The following is a 20,673-nucleotide window of genomic DNA, read 5'->3' as shown; positions in this document are numbered from 1 at the left end:
ACCCAGGTCTCCCGCATTATAGACAGACACGTTACCATCTGAGCCACTGGGGAAGTTTTTGCCAAAGACTACATTAAATAAACCTATGTATTTTCACTGAGCTGTTCATGTCATTCTAAACATTTATTAGTAATTAGAACTTTCCCTTATATTTTTCATCTATTCAAGAGTTTGTTAAAAGCTTCTGTACATTAAAATCATGATTTTAAGACAGTATTTCATGGAATTGGTTTGAGTGCTAATTTACTAGATTTACCCTAATCTAAATGACCATTCATAGATACTATGGTATTTCATAATATTAATAGTGTTTTGTGATGAATTTGAATCCTTCAATATGTATGGAATGCTGAAGTTTAGCTTTTGATAGATCTTTTTTCTTTATACTCTTGGTGATGAATTTATACTCTTTTGGTTAGTGGCTCATACTTGGAAGATCAAGCTGAATTCATTTGTAATCTCTTTCTTTTTTGAAGTAGTACTTATATGAAAGGATGTTCTAAACCTGCCACCTAGATTTATTGTCCCTAGCAGCTACAACCTCTGATACTGCAAGTTCTTCTGGTCAGATTAAGAAAGAATGCCCTTTTTGAAACATCATTATATATCCCATTGGGTCAAAAATATAATGGTCATGTATTGTTTCTGTTTTTAAATTTTAACATGGAAAATGCTCTTCTAGCTAAAATAAACTAAAAAGTTGTATAGTCAACCATCCAAAGGAATATCCTATTGCTTATTATTTCTAACTATATTTGTGACATTTCCACATGTGACTTCCTGGATGTAGTCACTCTTTAGACCTCTAGTTACTTATGTTTCCAGTACTATTTTTAGGGACATACTAGTGGCCAGGAACTGAGGATGTAGAATTGAGTAGACATGGTACTTGTACCTCATGAAACTGATAGTCTATGGGGAAGACAAATTAGTGTGATTTATCTTCCAAAGTTAACTTACAAGATGTTATGAAAGTAAAGAAATGACCATCAAGTAGAGACATGAAGATCGGGTAGGATTTACCTAGAAGCATAAGGGTCATCTATAAACAAAGCTAGTGGGGGTGATGGAATTACAGTTGAGCTATTTCAAATCCTAAAAGATGATGCTGTGAAAGTGCTGCACTCAATATGCCAGCAAATCTGGAAAACTCAGCAGTGGCCACAGGACTGGAAACGGTCAGTTTTCATTCCAATCCCAAAGAAAGGCAATGCCAAAGAATGCTCAAACTACTGCACAATTGCACTCATCTCACACACTAGTAAAGTAATGCTCAAAATCCTTCAAGCCAAGCTTCAACAATATGTGAACTTCTAGATGTTCAAGCTGGGTTTTAGAAAAGGCAGAGGAACCACAGGTCAAATTGCCATTTGCTGGATCATCGAAAAAGCAAGAAAGTTCCAGGAAAACATCTATTTCTGCTTTATTGACTATGCCAAAGCCTTTGACTGTGTGGATCACCATAAACTGTGGAAAATTCTGAAAGAGATGGGCATACCAGACCACCTGACCTGCCTCTTGAGAAACCTGTATGCAGGTCAGGAAGCAACAGTTAGAACTGGACATGGAACAACAGACTGGTTCCAAGTAGGAAAAGGAGTACGTCAAGGCTGTATATAGTCACCCTGCTTATTTAACTTATATGCAGAGTACATCATGAGAAATGCTGGGCTGGATGAAGCACAAGCTGAAATCAAGATTGCTGGGAGAAATATCAATAACCTCAGATATGCAGATGACAGAACTAAAGAGCCTCTTGATGAAAGTGAAAGAGGAGAGGGAAAATGTTGGCTTAAAGCTCAACAGTCAAAAAACAAAGATCATGGCATCTGGTCCCATTACTTCATGGCAAATAGATGGAGAAACAGTGGAAACAGTGTCAGACTTTACTTTTTTGGGCTCCAAAATCACTGCAAATAGAGACTGCAGCCATGAAATAAAAAGATGCTTACTCCTTGGAAGGAAAGTTATGACCAACCTAGACAGCATATTAAAAAGCAGAGACATTACTTTGCCAACAAAGGCCCATCTCATCAAGGCTATGGTTTTTCCAGTAGTCATATATGGATGTGAGAGTTGAACTCTCAAGAAAGCCAAGCACCTAAGAATTGGTGCTTTTGAACTGTGGTGTTGGAAAAGACTCTTGAGAGTCCCTTGGACTGCAAGGAGATCCAACCAGTCCATCCTAAAGAAAATCAGTCCTGGGTGTTCATTAGAAGGACTGATGTTGAAGCTGAAACTCCAATACTTTGGCCACCTGATGTGAAGAGCTGACTCATTTTAAAAGACCCTGATGCTGGGAAAGATTGAAGGTGAGAGGAGAAGGGAATGACAGAGGATGAGATGGTTGGATGGGATCACTGACTCAATGGAGATGACTTTGAGTAAACTCCAAGAGTTGGTGATGGACAGGGAGGCCTGGCGTGCTGCAGTCTATGGGGTTGCAAAGAGTTGGACATGACTGAGCAATTGAACTGAATTGATAAGGGTCATCACAGCCAGAAAAAAATAGCTTATGAGAAGTGGAGGGAGAGAATACGGTCTATCAGAGGATGAGAGAGAGGATGTCAAGTGGTCTGGACCAAGAGGATTTGCTCCATGGCTGTTCTTGGCTTCCTTTCACATTTCTGATTCTCTTATAGCCCTGCAAAGTCTTACAAAAAAATCTCATTCTATTAGGGTATAGAGATGGGCCCTCCAAAGCCATAATACATGGTATCAGCAATTGTGTAGGAGGAAGCAGAGAGAAGGTTCTAGATATCTGATGGATTTGGAAAATTCCCAAATCACAAACATGTTCACTGGAAAGTGCAGTGGGGCAATTTGCGAATGCCAATTAAGTCTGGGAGAGGTTTTTCACATTCCAGTATGGCTTAATACAGGAGGTCTATGGTAAGGAGTTGGAATAGTCTGGGCCCCATAAACTCTAAAAACTTACCAAACTCCCTTCCATGATAAAGCTCCCTTCCAAGAAAAAGACCCTAAATTGAATATTACAGGGACAAAGGACAAAGATCTGGATGAAAGCAAAAGAGAAGGACTAGGAGAAGGAGAAAAAGAATATTATCAGACATCACTGTGATATCTGGCATAAAACCATAAATTACAAAAGATTTCTGAATCATATACCCTTTTAACAGTTAAGAAAACAAATTTTTTATAAAAATGAGCAACATAGAAATGATTAAGTTTTAGTTTCATATTTATTTTTTAAAGGGAAAGAATAAATCAAAATAGCACACCCACAGACAATATGTACCAGAAGGATATGACCCCAAAAGATGAGCATAAAATATTATAATTATCCCTATTTCTAATTTGTTTTCTACATATAATTACTTCTGATGAATCCAGAAAACTGATACACTACATGAAAGAATAACTCACATAAGAATTAGAAACTAAAAATGGGGCAGTATACTCAGAAAGGAAAAAAATTAAAATTTTTTTAAAAAAGGAGGGCTAAATTAGAAGAAATGCAAGATCAAATAAGCATAACAAATAATGCCTTTGGATAGCTAGAGGATGAAAGGGAGAAGAATTTAAATGTCAAAAAGAGGGAAGAGATAAGACGTACTGGAGAGAAAGTAACAAATTAAGATTTTGATATATGGCAAAACCAATACAACATTGTAAAGTTAAATAAAATAAAATTTAAAAAAATAAAAATTAAAAATAAAATTAAAAAAAAAGAGGATAGGCAAAGAAGATTTAAAATATACATAATAGATGTCCTCAAAAGAAGAAACCCAAATTAAAAAACAGAAAGTTCTGGAAACTACAATTTTAAAAAGGCTTAAAATTAAAAAAGTTATATTTGACACTTTGCATTGAAAGATCGTCAAACACTCTCTGAAAACGTTGCCTCAGAGCAACCAACACCAAGACATAGTCTATAAAATCAGTACTCTTGAAAAAAAAAAATCTTCTGAGGGGATCTAGGTAGAAATACCAAATTACTTATAAGGAAAAGAAATTACTAATAAAATCATATGGACATATTAGAGATGTTATAAGCCAAGAATTTTATATTTAGCCAAGCTGATTTTCAAGTATAAAGTTCTTAAGCTGCTTTCAACATGCAAGAATTCAGAGAATATTGTTCCCATGAGTTCTTCCAGAGAAATTTACAAGAGGATGGGCTTCAGGCAACTAAAGTGAATAGAAATACATTGGTGTAGCACTGGTGCTGATGAGCAAATTTATATTTACAAAAAGAATCAATTGTTAGGTAAGGAAAAAAGGTATCAGAAAACTAAAAAGTTGGGAATCCAAACTTTAGTGATAAGGGAGTCACACTGGGGTGATCATACTTTAAACTAGAAAAATATGTAAGTGAATATGGTAGTGAATACCTTAAAATTCAAGGGAGCTATTCCATGGGGGGTGAAAAGGAAGGTTTGTGATTGGTTAGGACTTGTGGGTGGGTTGTAGAGTGGCTGCCAGTGTTCTATTTCTTGACCTGGATGGTATTTAAGAGTGTTTGCCTTAGTAATTCATTAAACTATACATTTGTTTTATGTGATTTTTCTCTATCCATATTATATTCTACCATGAGAAGTATTTTTTTTTATCCTCTATTTTTAAAGGTTAATAATACTCTCAGCAATCAAGTTGAAGATGGGCTTGAAGATGGGATTCCCAGGTGACTTAGTGGTAAAGAATCTTCCTGCCAATGAATGAGATGAGGTTTGATTCCTGGGTCGGGAGGATTCTGTGGAGGAGGAAATGGCAACCCATTCCCGTATTCTTGACTGAAAAAAAGCCCATGGACAGAGGAGCCTGGCAGGCTGCAGTCCATGGGGTCATGAAGAATTGGACAAATGGCACCCCACTCCAGTACTTTTGCCTAGAAAATCCCATGGACGGAGGAGCCTGGTAGGCTGCAGTCCATGGGGTTGCTAAGAGTCGGACACGACTGAGCGACTTCACTTTCACTTTTCACTTTCATGCATTGGAGAAGGAAATGGCAACCCACTCCAGTGTTCTTGCCTGGAGAATCCCAGGGACGGGGGAGCCTGGTGGGCTGCCGTCTATGGGTCGCACAGAGTCGGACACGACTGAAGAGACTTAGCAGCAGCAGCAGCAGGGGACTGAACACACATAAATGATAGGAAGATGACAACTACCTTTAAAAACATAAGCAGTTACAGCAATTTGCTTCAAAGTTCAAAAGGCCTTCATTATAAAAAACTTAGAATGCAATCCATTGCAAAAAAAAAATCTATGAGAATTCCACGTTAAGCATATATAACGGTTTTTTGGGGGGTTGGGGGATGGAAAACTGCTTAATTTATTTCACCAGAGCAAGAACTGGATGATAGTTTAATTAATAATGTGAAAGATTAAAATATAAACTTAATCTTTTCTTGTAACAAGTTATCTGATTCTTTGTCAATTGTCATTTCCCCTTTGCATAAATAGTTGGCTATAATTTGAGCTTAATAGAGAAGAAAGGAAGGAATGAATATTCTGATGCTGTCATTATGGTTTAGTTTGAGGACTTTCCACATAGGGTTGTCAAATTACTTTCCTGCCTCTGGGCTTGCAATACAAGTAGAAGCCACATTTGATAGTCAATGATTATTATGGCACTAGGAACTGAGAAAATGTTAATAACAACAAACCACCCATAGTAGCATGGTGTACAGGCAAGATTGCAGACTACTGAATCAAGTAAAGCTGAGTTAGCAACTGATTGTTCTGCTTCAGTTTCCTTACCTTTAAAATGGGGATAATGATTCTTATCAGAATTGTCAAGATTCAAGATCATGATGTAGAGCACGGAGTTCAATACTTAGCACATAAAAGGTGCTTAATGGAAAATTATTTTCTCACATCTCAGTAACAGCAGCTGCTGGTCTTGACATCATAGAGTATTACCAAGGAGGTAACGGGGATCGGAGGGCTTGTGGAGAAGCAACTGCTTTATTAGGGTAGCTTACAAATTTCCTCAAGTGTTTTCTAGAGGAGCATGAGACAGAGAAGTTATTTTTCCTTTCATTCATGAGATGACCTCATACTCAAGTGGTTTTGCTGGCATTAACTGCAAAACCTAATATTACAGAAGGAACTCCAGGGACTAGCTCTTGGCTGATAACATAAACTGGGATTCACAATGGCTGAAACAACTTAGCATGCTGTCCTGCTTAGGAAACCCTAATACTCAGAAGAGTACACATTTTAAATACCCACCCTCCCATCCTCAAATACTGTGCTAAATTTAAAACAACTCACTAAGAAATCTCAGTGCAAAATGTTCACAAAGTAGGATGAAATTACAACTCAATTCAGAACTCAGACAAGATTTCTTTGTTTTCTTCTCAAGTCTGAATTGCTTCTAGATTGGTCTTTTCTAACTCAGAAGCCATTTTTATCCAAGAAGGGCTGTGTGGTTTTCTGAAGCAATTGCTTGGCTAGAAACTTCAGCAAAATGGGTAAACTTGATTTTCCTTTCCCTTCTCAGTCCCACACTTTAGAAAAGAAATATTTTATAGTAACATGTACATCAAACAAGCAGCTGTTTCAAAGTCAGATTTGGAGGGAGTACTAACAGTAGGAGTAATTTCTAAGGGTCCAGATGCCAAATAATCATATTTTCACTCATACATCCTCAATCTCTAAAACAAGTTAATGTGTGAAATGCTGCTGGGCTGGCTTACAGAAATGCTAGCAGAAATCCAGTGAATGCTGGATGGGAGATATATTTGTTTTCCCCAGAGGCCACTTCAATATTGCTAATTCTTAACTGGCCTGGCTGGTGTATTTGACAAACAGCCCAACAGAAACATTTGCTGTTTGATATTTTTTGATTCATCTGATGAAGCCTGCATGCAAGGCACTCATGCAGATGCAAGTGTCAGCAGTAATAGTAGCATTTTACATTTTTTTCCAGCAACTTTTCATCCAAAGGCCTCGAAGAGCCTGATTGGTATTAAAACACTCCCTTAGAAAAGAGAAACAAGTCCTCACTAGAAGAGAATGATAGAACTCTGGGAAATTACATGAGAAGTTTAGACTAATTTTTCACCTACAAATAGGCGGTGGTGAAGCCATGATTAAGCTTTGTTTCCTTATTGGTCCTGTGGGCAGCTCTCAGGGCAGTAAGGCAATACAGATGGTCTGGGGTGTTCAGTCCTTAATTCTTTCCTAAACTTTTTGAAATGAAGTGTTTCAAAATATTTATATTTTCCCACTACAGTTTGTGACCTTATAAGTTTTATTCAATATTTATATCACGTTCATGCTTGTCTCTACAAGATAAAAATTGGCTACCACCAAAATCCAGAAATTTCTTTTCTTTTATTTCTTTCTTACCATCTTTATTTTACTCCTGATGTTACTGTTCCAGAAAAATGTATTATTAATCTTATTAGTCTAATCCTTGTTGCATGTGTTACTGCATCTTGCTTGTGCTAGAAAATAAAACATTCTTGGAAAGAAGAAAGAACTGAACTTCTGGAAAGGAATCTTGCTAGCTAAGGTTGAAATTTGTGTTCTCTTCTGGTTGACTTTCTAGTGAGTTGTTCATGAGGTTAATTTTCTAACTGAGGACTGATAAATGTTGATAATGCTAAAAAAGAATTTTTGATGTCTTGATCAAATGGAATTCCTTAACATCATAGCTTATATTCCCTTTCATTAACATTTCCTGAGAGATAAATGTGTGTGAAGCACCAAGCTAGTTCTAAAGAAAGGTGGTGGCCTGATCAGGCCACCATTCCTACCTGAAAGAAGTTCAGTATGACAGTAGCAATGGCAATGAATAAACTTATTGTCAAAGGTTGTCCTGGCTAGAAGTAGCAGCAAGATAACTAGTTAATACATGAGGCTAATGGTAAACACTTTAGAAAATACGATGTTGAATCCTCCTCCCCTACCCCATCTATATCACACACACACACGTTAGTTGTCCAATTAACTAGAGAAGGAACTCTCAGGTTATGTTTTTGCCTTTTTAGGGAAGACCATCTGAACTTCTCAGTGTCGTCATATATTTTAGAGTTTCAAAAGACAATGACCAACAAACATTACTACAGTCCAACAAGCAGTAGTGATATCTTACAACAGAATAGTTCACTTTTTCCCACACTATATGCATTATCCGTAACAATGGAATTTCTTACAAGAAACAGGAAAATGCCTAACTAGATGCTATGAATATATAGATATGGGAGAGAGGAGACTTTTCAACTCTCTTTTCTGGATAAGCCATTCAGAATGCAAAACTGGCTCCTAGGAAGTAGAGTAAAGTACTTATTAATATTTTGTTTTCTTCTAATGCCCAGGATTGAGAATGAGGTGCTGGTAGAGCTGAGGCTGGGAAAGGGGTTCTCTCCCCTAGAGTCGCAGAGGCTGCTAGAGCAAGGGAAGATGTAGTGTGAGTGGTGGTTAGAATAGAGGAAGAGAAAGATGAGTAGGCCAAGCAAGAAGGGCATGAAAGACTGAAAAGGAGCCAAGAACAGAGGACTTGGAACAGGTTGTTTGTAGACAGGATTAAGGCAGGGAGATGGAAAAGTGAGGGAGGTGCATGCCAGAAAGAAGGTGAAGCGTGAAGGGGGAAAAGCAATCCTAGCAAAGTGAGAAAAGAACTATGGCTGTAGTTGTTCCTTTGCCAGCTTCTTTGGTGGATAAAATGGTTTGCATATATGTTGAGTTAGCTTGTGGTGGGGAGAAGGAGCTGTACGGAATTATACAGTTGTAGTTAAATATGTATGTATTAATATCACATCTATTTATACACTGGTAGCATGGCAACCCACTCCAGTGTTCTTGACAGGGGAGCCTAGTGGACTGCTGTCTATGGGGTCGCACAGAGTAGGACGTGACTGAAGCGACTTAGCAGCAGCAGCAGCAGCCGCAGCAGCAGCCTGTGCAAATTTGAGGAGCCCTGGCTTCCTTCTCTCCAGTTGGCATATTAATAGCTGAATATCACCCCATTATCACCATGCTTTCAGCAGACCAGGAGAGCACCATCCTTTAGCTCTGTGCTACCTTTTAATTACTGTTGGCATATATTGCCTGTCTTGTTCCCTCATATGTAATGCCAAAAGTCGAGGACTCCTTGATAGTTTATTCCTCGGTTTTATGGGATATGTATTGTTCTATGAGCTTCCCTTGTGGCTCACCTGGTAAAGAATTCACTTGCAATGTGGGAGACCTGGGTTCAATCCCTGGGTTGGGAAGATCCCCTGGAGAAGGGAAAGGCTACCCACTCCAGTACTCTGGCCTGGAGAATTCCGTGGACTGTATAGTCCATGGGGTCACAAAGAGTCGGACACAACTGAGTAACTTTCACTAATTGTTCTACATTATCTGGATGAAGTCAACTCAACTATTTACATTCATCCACATACAAGAATTGGAGAAGGAAATGTCAACACACTCCAGTATTCTTGCCTGGATGATCCCATGGACAGAGGAGGCTGGCAAGGCTACAGTCAGCCCATGGGATCACAAGAGTTGGGCACAGCTGAGAGACTAAACCACCAGCACCACATACAAGAATCACCAAAGATAATTTTGCATAAGTAGAAACCCAAATCTGGCTCAGAACCAAATGCTGGTGTGGTGTTTTGCACATGGCAAAGTATTCAATTGTTGCATGGATGTGTAGGACAATACCACCAACCAAGACATTCTCTTTCATTGATTAGACTTATTTTCAGATTTACTCTATGGGATGCTTCCTTGAATGCTTTATTCTACTTGACAGTGGCAGTGGAGTGTAATTTACAATGACTATTTCCCATTGGTTAAATTATGTCATAAAAGTCATATAATTTCTTCAATAAAGAAAAGATCCAGAAAGCTATTTTTATCCCTTTGGGGTGGGGGTCAGGGACGTGGGATGAGGTTTTTGGCCTTAACTTTGTAAAAACTATGTTGCCTCAAGTCAAAGGTTTAAATCCTCCTGAAAATGTTATCTTTTTACATACTGCTCCACATGTATAAATATTTGACAAAACTGACAATGGGAGTTTCTTTACCAAATCTTTTTCTTTAAAGATTTCATCATTAAGACAGTAAGCTTACTGAGCATTTCACACGGCTGCATGAAAAAATATCATCTAGATGACGCACGGTTAAAAAAATGACACGTATCTGAGAAAATACACATGTGGAACATGATGTAAGCTTTACCCTCAAAGCTGTTGCCATTTTGATTCAGGTGAATATAATTTTATAATTATGAAATCCTCTAATAATTATTGCATTCATCTACTGCCTTACAGTCCTTTTAAACCTAGGTGAGAATTTATTCATTAAATATTTATTCCTTGCCTACTATATACTGAGACTACACAAAGTTCTGGAATCTACTATTTTTATTTATCCAGCCAATCATATAAGAATGGAGAGAACAGTCAGAACCCCAAATCAGATACTATAATTCTCAGTTTCAATTCAGTTCAGTTCAGTCGCTCAGTCGTGTCCGAACTAGTAACCCTATTTGAAAGGAAAAGTACTAGGTGGGTATTAGTTTCCCAAGGCAAGCAAGTGTGAAATAGTAAGCTATTGTTGTTTTTGGCATGTGAGTAAGAGTAGAAACCAGACTCTTGAAAAATCTAGGGAAAGCAAAGTTTACCTTTAACATTCCCCATTTTCCTTTCTCTGTCCCTCTCATACATTTGGCAGTCCCTCATCTCCATTATTTATTGCCTTCATTTATTCTTTCCGTTCACTCACCAACCAGTTATTTTTCAAACAAGTGTAAGGCCAGAAGACAAATAAAGATATGAAAGGGAGAGACCCTGTATAAGGCAGCTACGGATTATGTTATAAAGTTGTCATGTCCAGGCATTACCACAGTACCAAGAAGAACATGACAAGTTCTGTTTAGTTACATAATTGTGAGAATTCAGAGGTTGTAAAGAACCCAAGCTCTATATCAACTGAGACCTGCCTTTTCTTGAACTACCCTTTCTCTCAACCAGAGGCTTAAGACCTTTGATGCAAATGAGTATCACCTGCTGAGTTTTAAAATTCCTGCTGCCCAGGCCAAATCCAAGTCTTGTTTAAAAAAAAAAAAAAAACTCTGGAGATGGGACTCAGATGTTTTTTTTTTTTTTTTTAAATTGGCTATTCCACCATGCAGCCTAGGTTGAGAAACATTGTCCTAAATATCTCTTCTTTTTAAAAATCTCATGTTACCCTAACTTCAATATAGAAAAGGCAAATAACTTTGGGGAAAACATTAGTTTTCTCATTCTGTTGACAACCCCCCTCCCAAAGCAAATAAGCAAACAAAATCTAAGCTACAACAACAATAGCAGCAACAGCAAAACTGTTTTCTGTAAATTCTTGAAGTTGGGGATTAGAAATTACCAAAAATAAAAAAACAACCAAAAAAGAGATTTTGGTTATCATTAGTGGAAAAAGAAGCAAAGTAGAAAGAAAGGCATGTCGTGGAGTGTGGTATAGTTGGAGAGTCTTAGGGAAGACATTTGCTGAAGGTGAGATTTAGTAGGCAACCTATTTGGTCAGGGCATCCCAGGTGGCGCTAGTGGTAAAAAACCTGCCTGCCAATGCAGGGGGTATCATAGATGCAGGTTCCATCCCTAGGTTGGGAATATCCCTTGGAGGGGGGCACAGCAACCCACTCCAATATTCTTGCCTGGAGAATTCCATGGACAGAGAAGCCTGGCAGGCTACAGTCCACAGGGGACTCACATGGAGTCGGACACGACCCTGCCCACACACAATTTGGTCAGACACAAAGATCTTGGACAAAGGAAGTGGAAGAGTAGTAGGAAGTCTGATTTGTTTGGACAACAAGACTTTAGTATTTAGTCCAGTAAATTGCTCAATATGAGATCGGTGGCTGAGTTATTAAGACTTTGACAAACAAAACAAAACACAAGCCATGAATCAGGACTAAGAATCTGACCCTTAGTGTGATGGATGGAGGTGGGAGTTAGGCAAGTGTAACAGAGCCCCCAAATTTGGCCACTGTAATGAAATTATGAAATGTGTTGGCATCAATGCAAAAGTCTGGTGTCAGCAAGTAAAAATGAAGTAAAACAACATAGAAAAGATTGGTTTTGAAGTGATCTATTTACCTCCAGTGCCTGAAAGCATCTTTTTCATATTCTTCCTTCATATTGTTATTGTTAGTGAGGTAGATTAGGAAGCCCAGGGCTTGAACAGACCCAGATTCTAGCTTTGGTTCCTTATTTACTATTTGTAGGACCTTGGGGGTATAGTTTAGTTCTCTGGGCCCCAGTTTCCAAAAGGAACTCAGAGATAACATTTATTTCAAAAAGTTGTGAAAAATAAAGACCAAATAATACAGTCGAAGCTGTTAATAATTTCAAGACTCTTTCTCCTTTGTCTGTTTCAACTGCTGTTATCTCTGAAGTTGCTCTGTTGTGTCTGACTCTTTGCGACCCAATGGACTGTAGCCTGCCAGGCTACATCCACCATCCATGGGATTTTCCAGATAAGAATACTGGAGTGCAATTCCAGGCAAGAATATTTCCTTCTCTAGGGGATCTTCCCAACCCAGGGATAGAACCTGGGTCTTCTACACTGCAGGCAGACTCTTTACCGTCTGAATGCACCCGATCTCATCTGATCTTGGAAGCGAAGCAGGGCCAGGCCTGGTTGCTGCTGCTGCTGCTGCTAAGTTGCTTCAGTCGTGTCCGACTCTGTGTGACCCCATAGACGGCAGCCCACCAGGCTCCCCTATCCCTGGGATTCTCCAGGCAAGAACACTGGAGTGGGTTGCCATTTCCTTCTCCAATGCATGAAAGTGAAAAGTGAAAGTGAAGTCGCTCAGTTGTGTCCGACTCCTAGCGACCCCATGGACTGCAGCCCACCAGGCCCCTCCATCCATGGGATTTTCCAGGCAAGAGTAATGGAGTGGGGTGCCATTGCCTTCTCTAAAGGCAGCTTCAATTCTTGCAGATGTAGAGCAGATAAAAATTTTGTACAACAAATTTGCTGATAGTAGTTGTAACTTCCTGGGGTGGGAATGGAGACTAGGTAATTCAAGCTTAAACATGATAGTCTTCTTCCATGAATAAACTTGTTCAAATCACTGGGGACTGAATATTTTTAAAACTTTTAAATTTGTTTTATTTTTGGCTGCTCTGGGTTTCACTGCTGTTCATGAGTTTTTCTGTAGTTACAGTGAGTGGGGGCTACTCTTTGTTGTGATGCATGCGTTTCTCACAGCAGTTTCTTCTCCTGGTGTGGAGCACGGGCCCTAGGGCACACGGGCTTCAGTAGATGAGGCACGTGGCTCCGTAGTTTCAGTTCCCGGGCTCTAGAGTGCAGGCTCAGTGGTTGTGGCACACGGGCTAAGTTACTCCGTGGCATGTGGGATCTTCCCGGGCCAGGGATCAAAAAATGTGTCCCCTGCACTGGCATGCAGATTCTCACCCCTGTACCACCAGAGAAGTCTGATTGAAGATTTTTGACCTTCTGATTACCTACCTGCAGATGAGGTCTCGCCCTTGATTAGCTGACCTAGGGGCAAAGTCAAAGACTGGCAGGGCCTTGCAGGTCTGAGGCAGGAGTGGGGACAGAATGTGTGAAACTGGGGTGTGGAATGTGCTCACTTCAGGATTCAGCCTTTACATATATATATATATATATATATATATATATATATATATAATATATCCTGCAGGTTGTTGGCAAGCAGGGGGTTAAGCTCAGTTGTTGCTATATTTGATTTTTCAAGAAAAGTCAGACCCATATTTAATGTAAACTCTCCCAGTTTTTGATGGGAGATGACTAATTTCATTTTCTTTCAACGTTATGTGGGCCAAACAAAACACATCTGAATACTGCCTGTGTGCTACCAGCCTGCGACCTTTGCGTTTTGGAGGTCCTTTTCACTTTTAGTGCCCTCTACTCTGAGCCCAAGAATAAGTGTATTCATCTCAAATGACAGGCTTACCCTAATGAATGCCCCCATTTCCAGATAAGTGTTTCCCGTTGTTAGTGTTTTATTATCCATAATTAATGTTACCTTCCAGGCAATTCTTATGCAAACAGCCTTTTGTTCCAAAGTTAAAATCGATTATAATATTTCCTGTTACTTGCTAAAGTGTGTAGATTTAATTTTCTGCTCGTTAGTTTTATCTAACACATCTGCTGGCTGGTTTCACTTCCTCAGGGCCCAACTTAATTTTGCACCAACTCTTGGGAGGTAAAACTTAATCAACTTTCACTTTTGTAAAGCTGAATATTTTTAAAACATGTTGCAGAAATAGTCTTCTATCTCACCTGTTGTGGACTGAATAGTGTCCTCCCCAAATTCATATGATGAAGTGCTGACCTTCAGTGTGACTATATTTGGAGTAAGAGCCTCTAAGGAGGTGATTAAGGTCAAATGAAATTTTTTTTTTTTTTTGGACCAGGGATTGAATCCAGGCCCTCTGAAGTGAGAGTGTGGAGTCCTAATCACTGGACTGACAGGGAACTCCAGGTTAAATGAAATCTCAATGGTGGAGCCCTAGTCCAATAGGACTGATGTCCTTATAAGAGGAAGAGATACCAAGAGTATAGATACCCAGAGGAAAGGCCATATGAAGATACAGTGACAAAGCAGCCAACTGCAAGGAGGAGAGTGTTCACCAAGAACCACACCTGCCAATGTACGTGTGTGCTCACTCAGTTGGGTCTGACTCTGTGACCCTGTGGAGTGTTGCCCACCAGGCTCCTCTGTCCATGGGATTTCCCAGGCAAGAATTCTGGAGTGGGTTGCCATTTCTTCCTCCAGGGGATCTTCCCAATCCAGGGATCAAACCCAAATCTCCTGCATCTCCTACACTGGAGGTAGATTTTTTACCATTGCATCACCTGCAAAGCCCATAGCTGCCAAGACCTTGATCTTGGACTTCAGCCTTTAGAACTGGGAGGAAATAAACTTCAGCTGTTTAAGCCACCCAATCTGTAATATTCTGTTGTGGTGGCCTTAACAAACGAACCCTTGACCTTTAACTACCCTATCTTTGGTGTCTGATGTCATTCCAGTCATGCTCAGAGAAATCCCACTTTAGACTCTCATTTTACTTCCTGTTCAAAACAGTGTAGACATTTTTATATCATCAATCAAAAGAGTCCTCTGCCTGAGAAATATATCCAACTCTCTCTGTCATGGCAGAATACCAACTATTTGGTGACTCACCCGTAAAATGTGAGATAAAGGAAACCAATCCTTTTCCCGAGTTTTAAAACTTCTCCTCGTTTGTCAGCTGCTCCTGTGAGTCGCACGATGCCGACCTTCTTGAGGCTGGAGAGCCACCTGTATGCGTGCTCATCATCTTTTAAAACATCTTCAAAATCCAGAGTAGGCAGCTGGAACTCTGAGCCCCAGTACTGACACTCTGTGAATTATGAAAAAGGAGAAACCAGTGTTAAAAACACTGTTTTTAACATACAATGAGAACTTCAGAGAAGGAACTAGTTCATTGAAGCTGACCTTTGATCTATCATGGGACGGACTAAAGTTCAATCATATTAGAAATACCCAAATTACCAGCTCTTCTTCCTTGGAGCCAGGCCAGTGTACTCAGGCTTTCTGCCTGCCACTGTGCAAGACCCATGACTGGTATTCACTATAGCACTTTGTCAAGAGAATGTGTAGCTTGTAGATGGTTCTTGATACATATGTCCTTAGGGCTTCTCTGTCTGGATATTGCTTAGAAATAGCCTTGAAATACTGTGCATTTTTAACAGCCAAGTTAAATTACTCAATTCCAAATAGACAGAAAATGAGAATGATGTGTTAGAACAGCCTATCCCTGGGGATTGGGGGGGGAGGGAGGCAGTGTTTGCCATGGTAGGAACCGCCCCTGCTTTCTCTTATTTCAACTGATAAGAAGCTTTGTCTGGGGTCAACTTGTTCATGGGAGTCAGCAAAAGCTGTCCATGGGGAAAAAAGATGGGCCATGTTGTTTTGCCAGAGCAGGCTGGCTAAAGTGGTAATAATGAGATTAGAATGATTTGGAATATAATCATAATTCTTTTTGGGGGGTGGAGGGTGTAAACACATTATTGGTGTTTCTTAATTCTATTAACTACCCAATAATTTTTTGACGGTTTATTTTTTCAATAAGCCTGATGGTGGTGTTTGGTGGTAGTGGTTTAGTTGCTAAGTTGTATCTGACTCTGTGACCCCATGGACTGTAGCCCACCAAGCTCTTCTGTCCATGGGATTTCTCAGGCCAGAATACTAGAGTAGGTTGCCATTTCCTTCTCAAAGGGATCTCCCTGACCCAGGGATTGAACCTGGGTCTCCTGCATTGCGGGCAGATTCTTTACCGACTTAGCCACCAGGGAAGCCCTCAATAAGCCTAATATTTTACTATATTGAGAGACATTGTGATAGCAGTAAGTCTTCAGGAACCCATGGTTTATGGAAGATTGGACATGGAAGCTGACCATTAAAACACAAAATGTTGTAAAGCAACTATAATAAAAATTGATAAAAAAATAAGTAAAAGCAGCAAAATAGTGAAGGTAAGCCACCTACAACAGTATGGATTAGACAGACTCATAGGTGACAAAGCAAACAAAAACACACAATTTGTTGGAGGCTACAGTTGAATTACATTCAAGATACTGTGGAGATAACAGATCTTCTGATCCCTTCTTAACGCTCCTTCTATGATGCCAGTTATTCGTTTAAACACATGAAGTTTCCCATGTCTGTCCCTCATGCCTCAGCTATTTCTGCTAAAATCAAACAGAGCTGGTTTTTATGGGCCCAGCATGCTTGAGCTGTACCACTCTGCTCTCTAACAAGAGTTGGATTTATGTGAAAGAGCTTCTATTCAAAGAGGAGATCTGCTTGACTTTTGAATATTGGATTTTATGGTTTTTTGCTTTGCCACTCCTATTTGCCCTTTGCATTTATAGTCTCCAGATTGTAATAGTTGATACCCATCATAAAGGTCTGTGAAAAGAAGGTGATCAATGTCATAAATACTGCTTATTGGCTACCTAGATAGAAAAGTCATTTGGCTTCCCATAAAGAGAAAAGTTTCCTGGGCAAAATATCAGTGTTAAAGACAAAAATGATATCTCCTCTTTCCAAACCTTACACCTAAATGGACTACATCTAGAATCTTAAAAAATATTGAAAACAACTTTAAGCTTATTGAGCTCCAAATGAAAACTGTAAGTCCATAGAGTATTAGAGGTAGATGAGATTTTCATACTGGCTTTAGGATATCCCATCATTATGGGCTCTTATTATTGGATAGAAAGATCATCTAAACTATGGCTGAATAGTTCTCAGCTCTTGGGCACTGTAATAATCTGGCTAAGGGCAAATTTCTCATTCCTGTATAGACTGCTAGATGTATTAGCTGTGCTCTACAGGGTCATCTACAGCAATGTGTGATGTCTTTATTACAAAGAGTTAAGTAATTTATTGATGAGCCTTGTTATAATATTTAAAAGAAAAATCTCATATCCTGTGGAGAGAAAACCAGCCTGGAGAGATAGTAAGGTCCAGACTGCAGTGTTGTCAAGTAGAACTTTCTGAGATGCTGGAACTATTTTCTATCTGTACCATCCAGTACTGTATCTGCTAACAATATGTGGATATTGAGACCTGGCATATGGATAGTGGAACTGAGGGACTGAGTTTTTTTCTTTATTTAACTTAAACTGACTTAAACTTTGATTTGGGCTTCCTAGGTGGCACCGTGGTTAAGTATCCACCTGCCAATGCAGGAGACACAAAAGACATGGGTCTGGTGCCTGGGTTGGGAAGATCTCCTAGAGTAGGAAATCTCAACCCACTCCAGTATTCTTGCCTGGAAAATTCTATGGACAGAGGAGACTGGTGGGCTACAGTCCATGGACTAGCAAAGAGTCAGACACAACTGAGCACACACACACACACACACACACACACTCACACACTTTAATTTAAATAGCCACATGTAATTGATACTATATGAAATAGGACATGAATAGAATAAAAGACATGGAGCTAAAGAGACTTGGGTTTGAGTCATCATATTGCCTCTTACCAGCTTGTTTCTTTGTCTTTTCTCTGATCTTCCATCTCTTAATTTATAAAATAACCATACTAATATTTGCCTGGAAGGTATATGTTAACCATGCAATGAGTTTATGCAAGGAGTCTGGTATAGTGAATAGCACATAGTAGACTAACAACAGAATGGGAAAGACTAGAGATCTCTTCAAGAAAATTAGAGATACCAGGGGGACATTTCATGCAAAGATGGGCTCAATAAAGGACAGAAATTGTATGGACCTAACAGAAGCAGAAGATATTAAGAAGAGGTGGCAAGAATACACAGAAGAACTGTACAAAAAAGATCTTCATGACCCAGATAATCATGATGGTGTGATCACTGACCTAGAGCCAGACATCCTGGAATGTGGAGTCAAATGGGCCTTAGAAAGCATCACTACGAACAAAGCTAGTGGATGTGATGGAATTCCAGTTGAGCTCTTTCAAATCCTGAAAGATGATGCTGTGAAAGTGCTGCACTCAATATGCCAGCAAGTTTGGAAAACTCAGCAGTGGCCACAGGACTGGAAAAGGTCAGTTTTCATTCCAATCCCAAAGAAAGGCAATGCCAAAGAATGCTCAAACTACCGCACAATTGCACTCATCTCACACACTAGTACAGTAATGCTTAAAATTCTCTAAGCCAGGCTTCAGCAATATGTGAACCGTGAACTTCCTGATGTTCAAGCTGGTTTTAGAAAAGGCAGAGGAACCAGAGATCAAATTGCCAATATCTGCTGGATCATGGAAAAAGCAAGAGAGTTCCAGAAAAACATCTATTTCTGCTTTATTGAATATGCCAAAGCCTTTGACTGTGTGGATCACAATAAACAGTGGAAAATTCTGAAAGAGATGGGAATACCAGACCACCTGACCTGCCTCTTGAGAAATTTGTATGCAGGTCAGGAAGCAACAGTTAGAACTGGACATGGAACAGCAGACTGGTTCCAAATAGGAAAAGGAGTTCGTCAAGGCTGTATATTGTCACCCTGCTTATTTAACTTCTATGCAGAGTACATCATGAGAAACACTGGACTGGAAGAAACACAAGCTGGAATCGAGATTGCTGGGAGAAATATCAATAACCTCAGATATGCAGATGACACCACCGTTATGGCAGAAAGTGAAGAGGAACTAAAAAGCCTCTTGATGAAAGTGAAAGAGGAGAGTGAAAAAGTTGGCTTAAAACTCAACATTCAGAAAACGAAGATCATGGCATCTGGTCCCATCATTTCATGGGAAATGGATGGGGAAACAGTGGAAACAGTGTCAGACTTTATTTTTGGGGGGCTCCAAAATCACTGCAGATGGTGATTGCAGCCATGAAATTAAAAGACGCTTACTCCTTGGAGGGAAAGTTATGACCAACCTAGATAGCATATTAAAAAGCAGAGACATTACTTTGCCAACAAAGGTCCGTCTAGTCAAGGCTATGGTTTTTCCTGTGGTCATGTATGGATGTGAGAGTTGGACTGTGAAGAAGGCTGAGCGCTGAAGAATTGATGCTTTTGAACTGTGGTGTTGGAGAAGACTCTTGAGAGTCCCTTGGACTGCAAGGAGATCCAAGCAGTCCATTCTGAAGGAGGTCAGCCCTGGGATTTCTTTGGAGGGAATGATGCTGAAGCTGAAACTCCAGTACTTCGGCCACCTCATGCGAAGAGTTGACTCATTGGAAAAGACTCTGATTCTGGGAGGGATTGGGGGCAGGAGGAGAAGGGGATGACAGAGGATGAGATGGCTGGATGGCATCACTGACTCGATGGACATGAGTCTGGGTGAACTCCGGGAGTTGGTGATAGACAGGGAGGCCCGGCGTGCTGAGATTCATGGGGTCGCAAAGAGTCGGACACGACTGAGCGACTGAACTGAATTGAACTGCGACTAAGAAAATACATAATATAACAATTGATATTTGCTGAATACTTTCTAGAGTCAGCTGCAGTCCAAGGTGCTCTCCATACATTATTTTTTGAAAATTCATAATAAATATACATCATAGGGTTTATAGGAATACTATGATGGTTTCAGTATTCCCATGCTACAGAGAAGGGAACAGAGAGCTGAGTCTCACAGCTAATGATTTGCAGAGCTAGTTAAGCAAATTCAGGTGACTAATTCCAAAGTCTGTAATTTTAGCAACCACACAGAAAATAAACATCTGATGCCTTGAAACACTGTTGTCACATGCATTTTTAAGTCCTATGTCTGAATGTTCACAGCTTACTCTCACCCTTACATGGAAAATCTACTTTCTGGATGGAAAGTAAAGCAGGGCAAGTTACAATTAGAAACACTTCATCTGGACATGTTCAAGCATGAATGTTTAAAGATAAACCCTGGCTCCCAGTCAGGACTTTCAATGCAGAAAAAACTTTACAACTAGGTTTCATGGCACAACTCTACAACAGCATTGCTATTCACTGCTTTTGTGAAGTGAACCAAGGCTTAAAAATCAGCTAGCTTCTTTTTAAAAAATTAATGCCAATGTAAGTCAGTGATCCATGCCAGTGGTTTTACTTAAGGCCATTATCACTTTCCAGAGAGTTTTGGTGACTGTGTAGCAAGGAAATGTAATAAATAGAGATGGAAAAAACACTTTCACAAGATGTAAATGTTTTAAAAACTTTTGTATTTTGGAAACTTTGTGGATTCAAGAAGGACTGCTT

General features: G+C 39.6%; 1 protein-coding gene across 5 annotated transcripts in view; it reads right to left on the bottom strand.

Moving 5' to 3' along the window:
* BBOX1 (gamma-butyrobetaine hydroxylase 1) overlaps positions 1–20,673 on the bottom strand; it is a 79,913-nt gene that overhangs the window by 27,092 nt on the left and 32,148 nt on the right. For all 5 annotated transcript variants that reach the window (XM_005216272.5, NM_001101881.2, XM_059874616.1 and 2 more), the window contains 1 exon segment: positions 15,143–15,341. In XM_005216272.5, the coding sequence (XP_005216329.1) occupies positions 15,143–15,341 (199 nt within the window).

Source organism: Bos taurus, chromosome 15 (assembly GCF_002263795.3).
Source record: "Bos taurus isolate L1 Dominette 01449 registration number 42190680 breed Hereford chromosome 15, ARS-UCD2.0, whole genome shotgun sequence".
Classification (NCBI taxonomy): domain Eukaryota; kingdom Metazoa; phylum Chordata; class Mammalia; order Artiodactyla; family Bovidae; genus Bos; species Bos taurus.
Note: the sequence above shows the minus strand (reverse complement) of the source record. Positions and strands in the feature narration are given on the sequence as shown.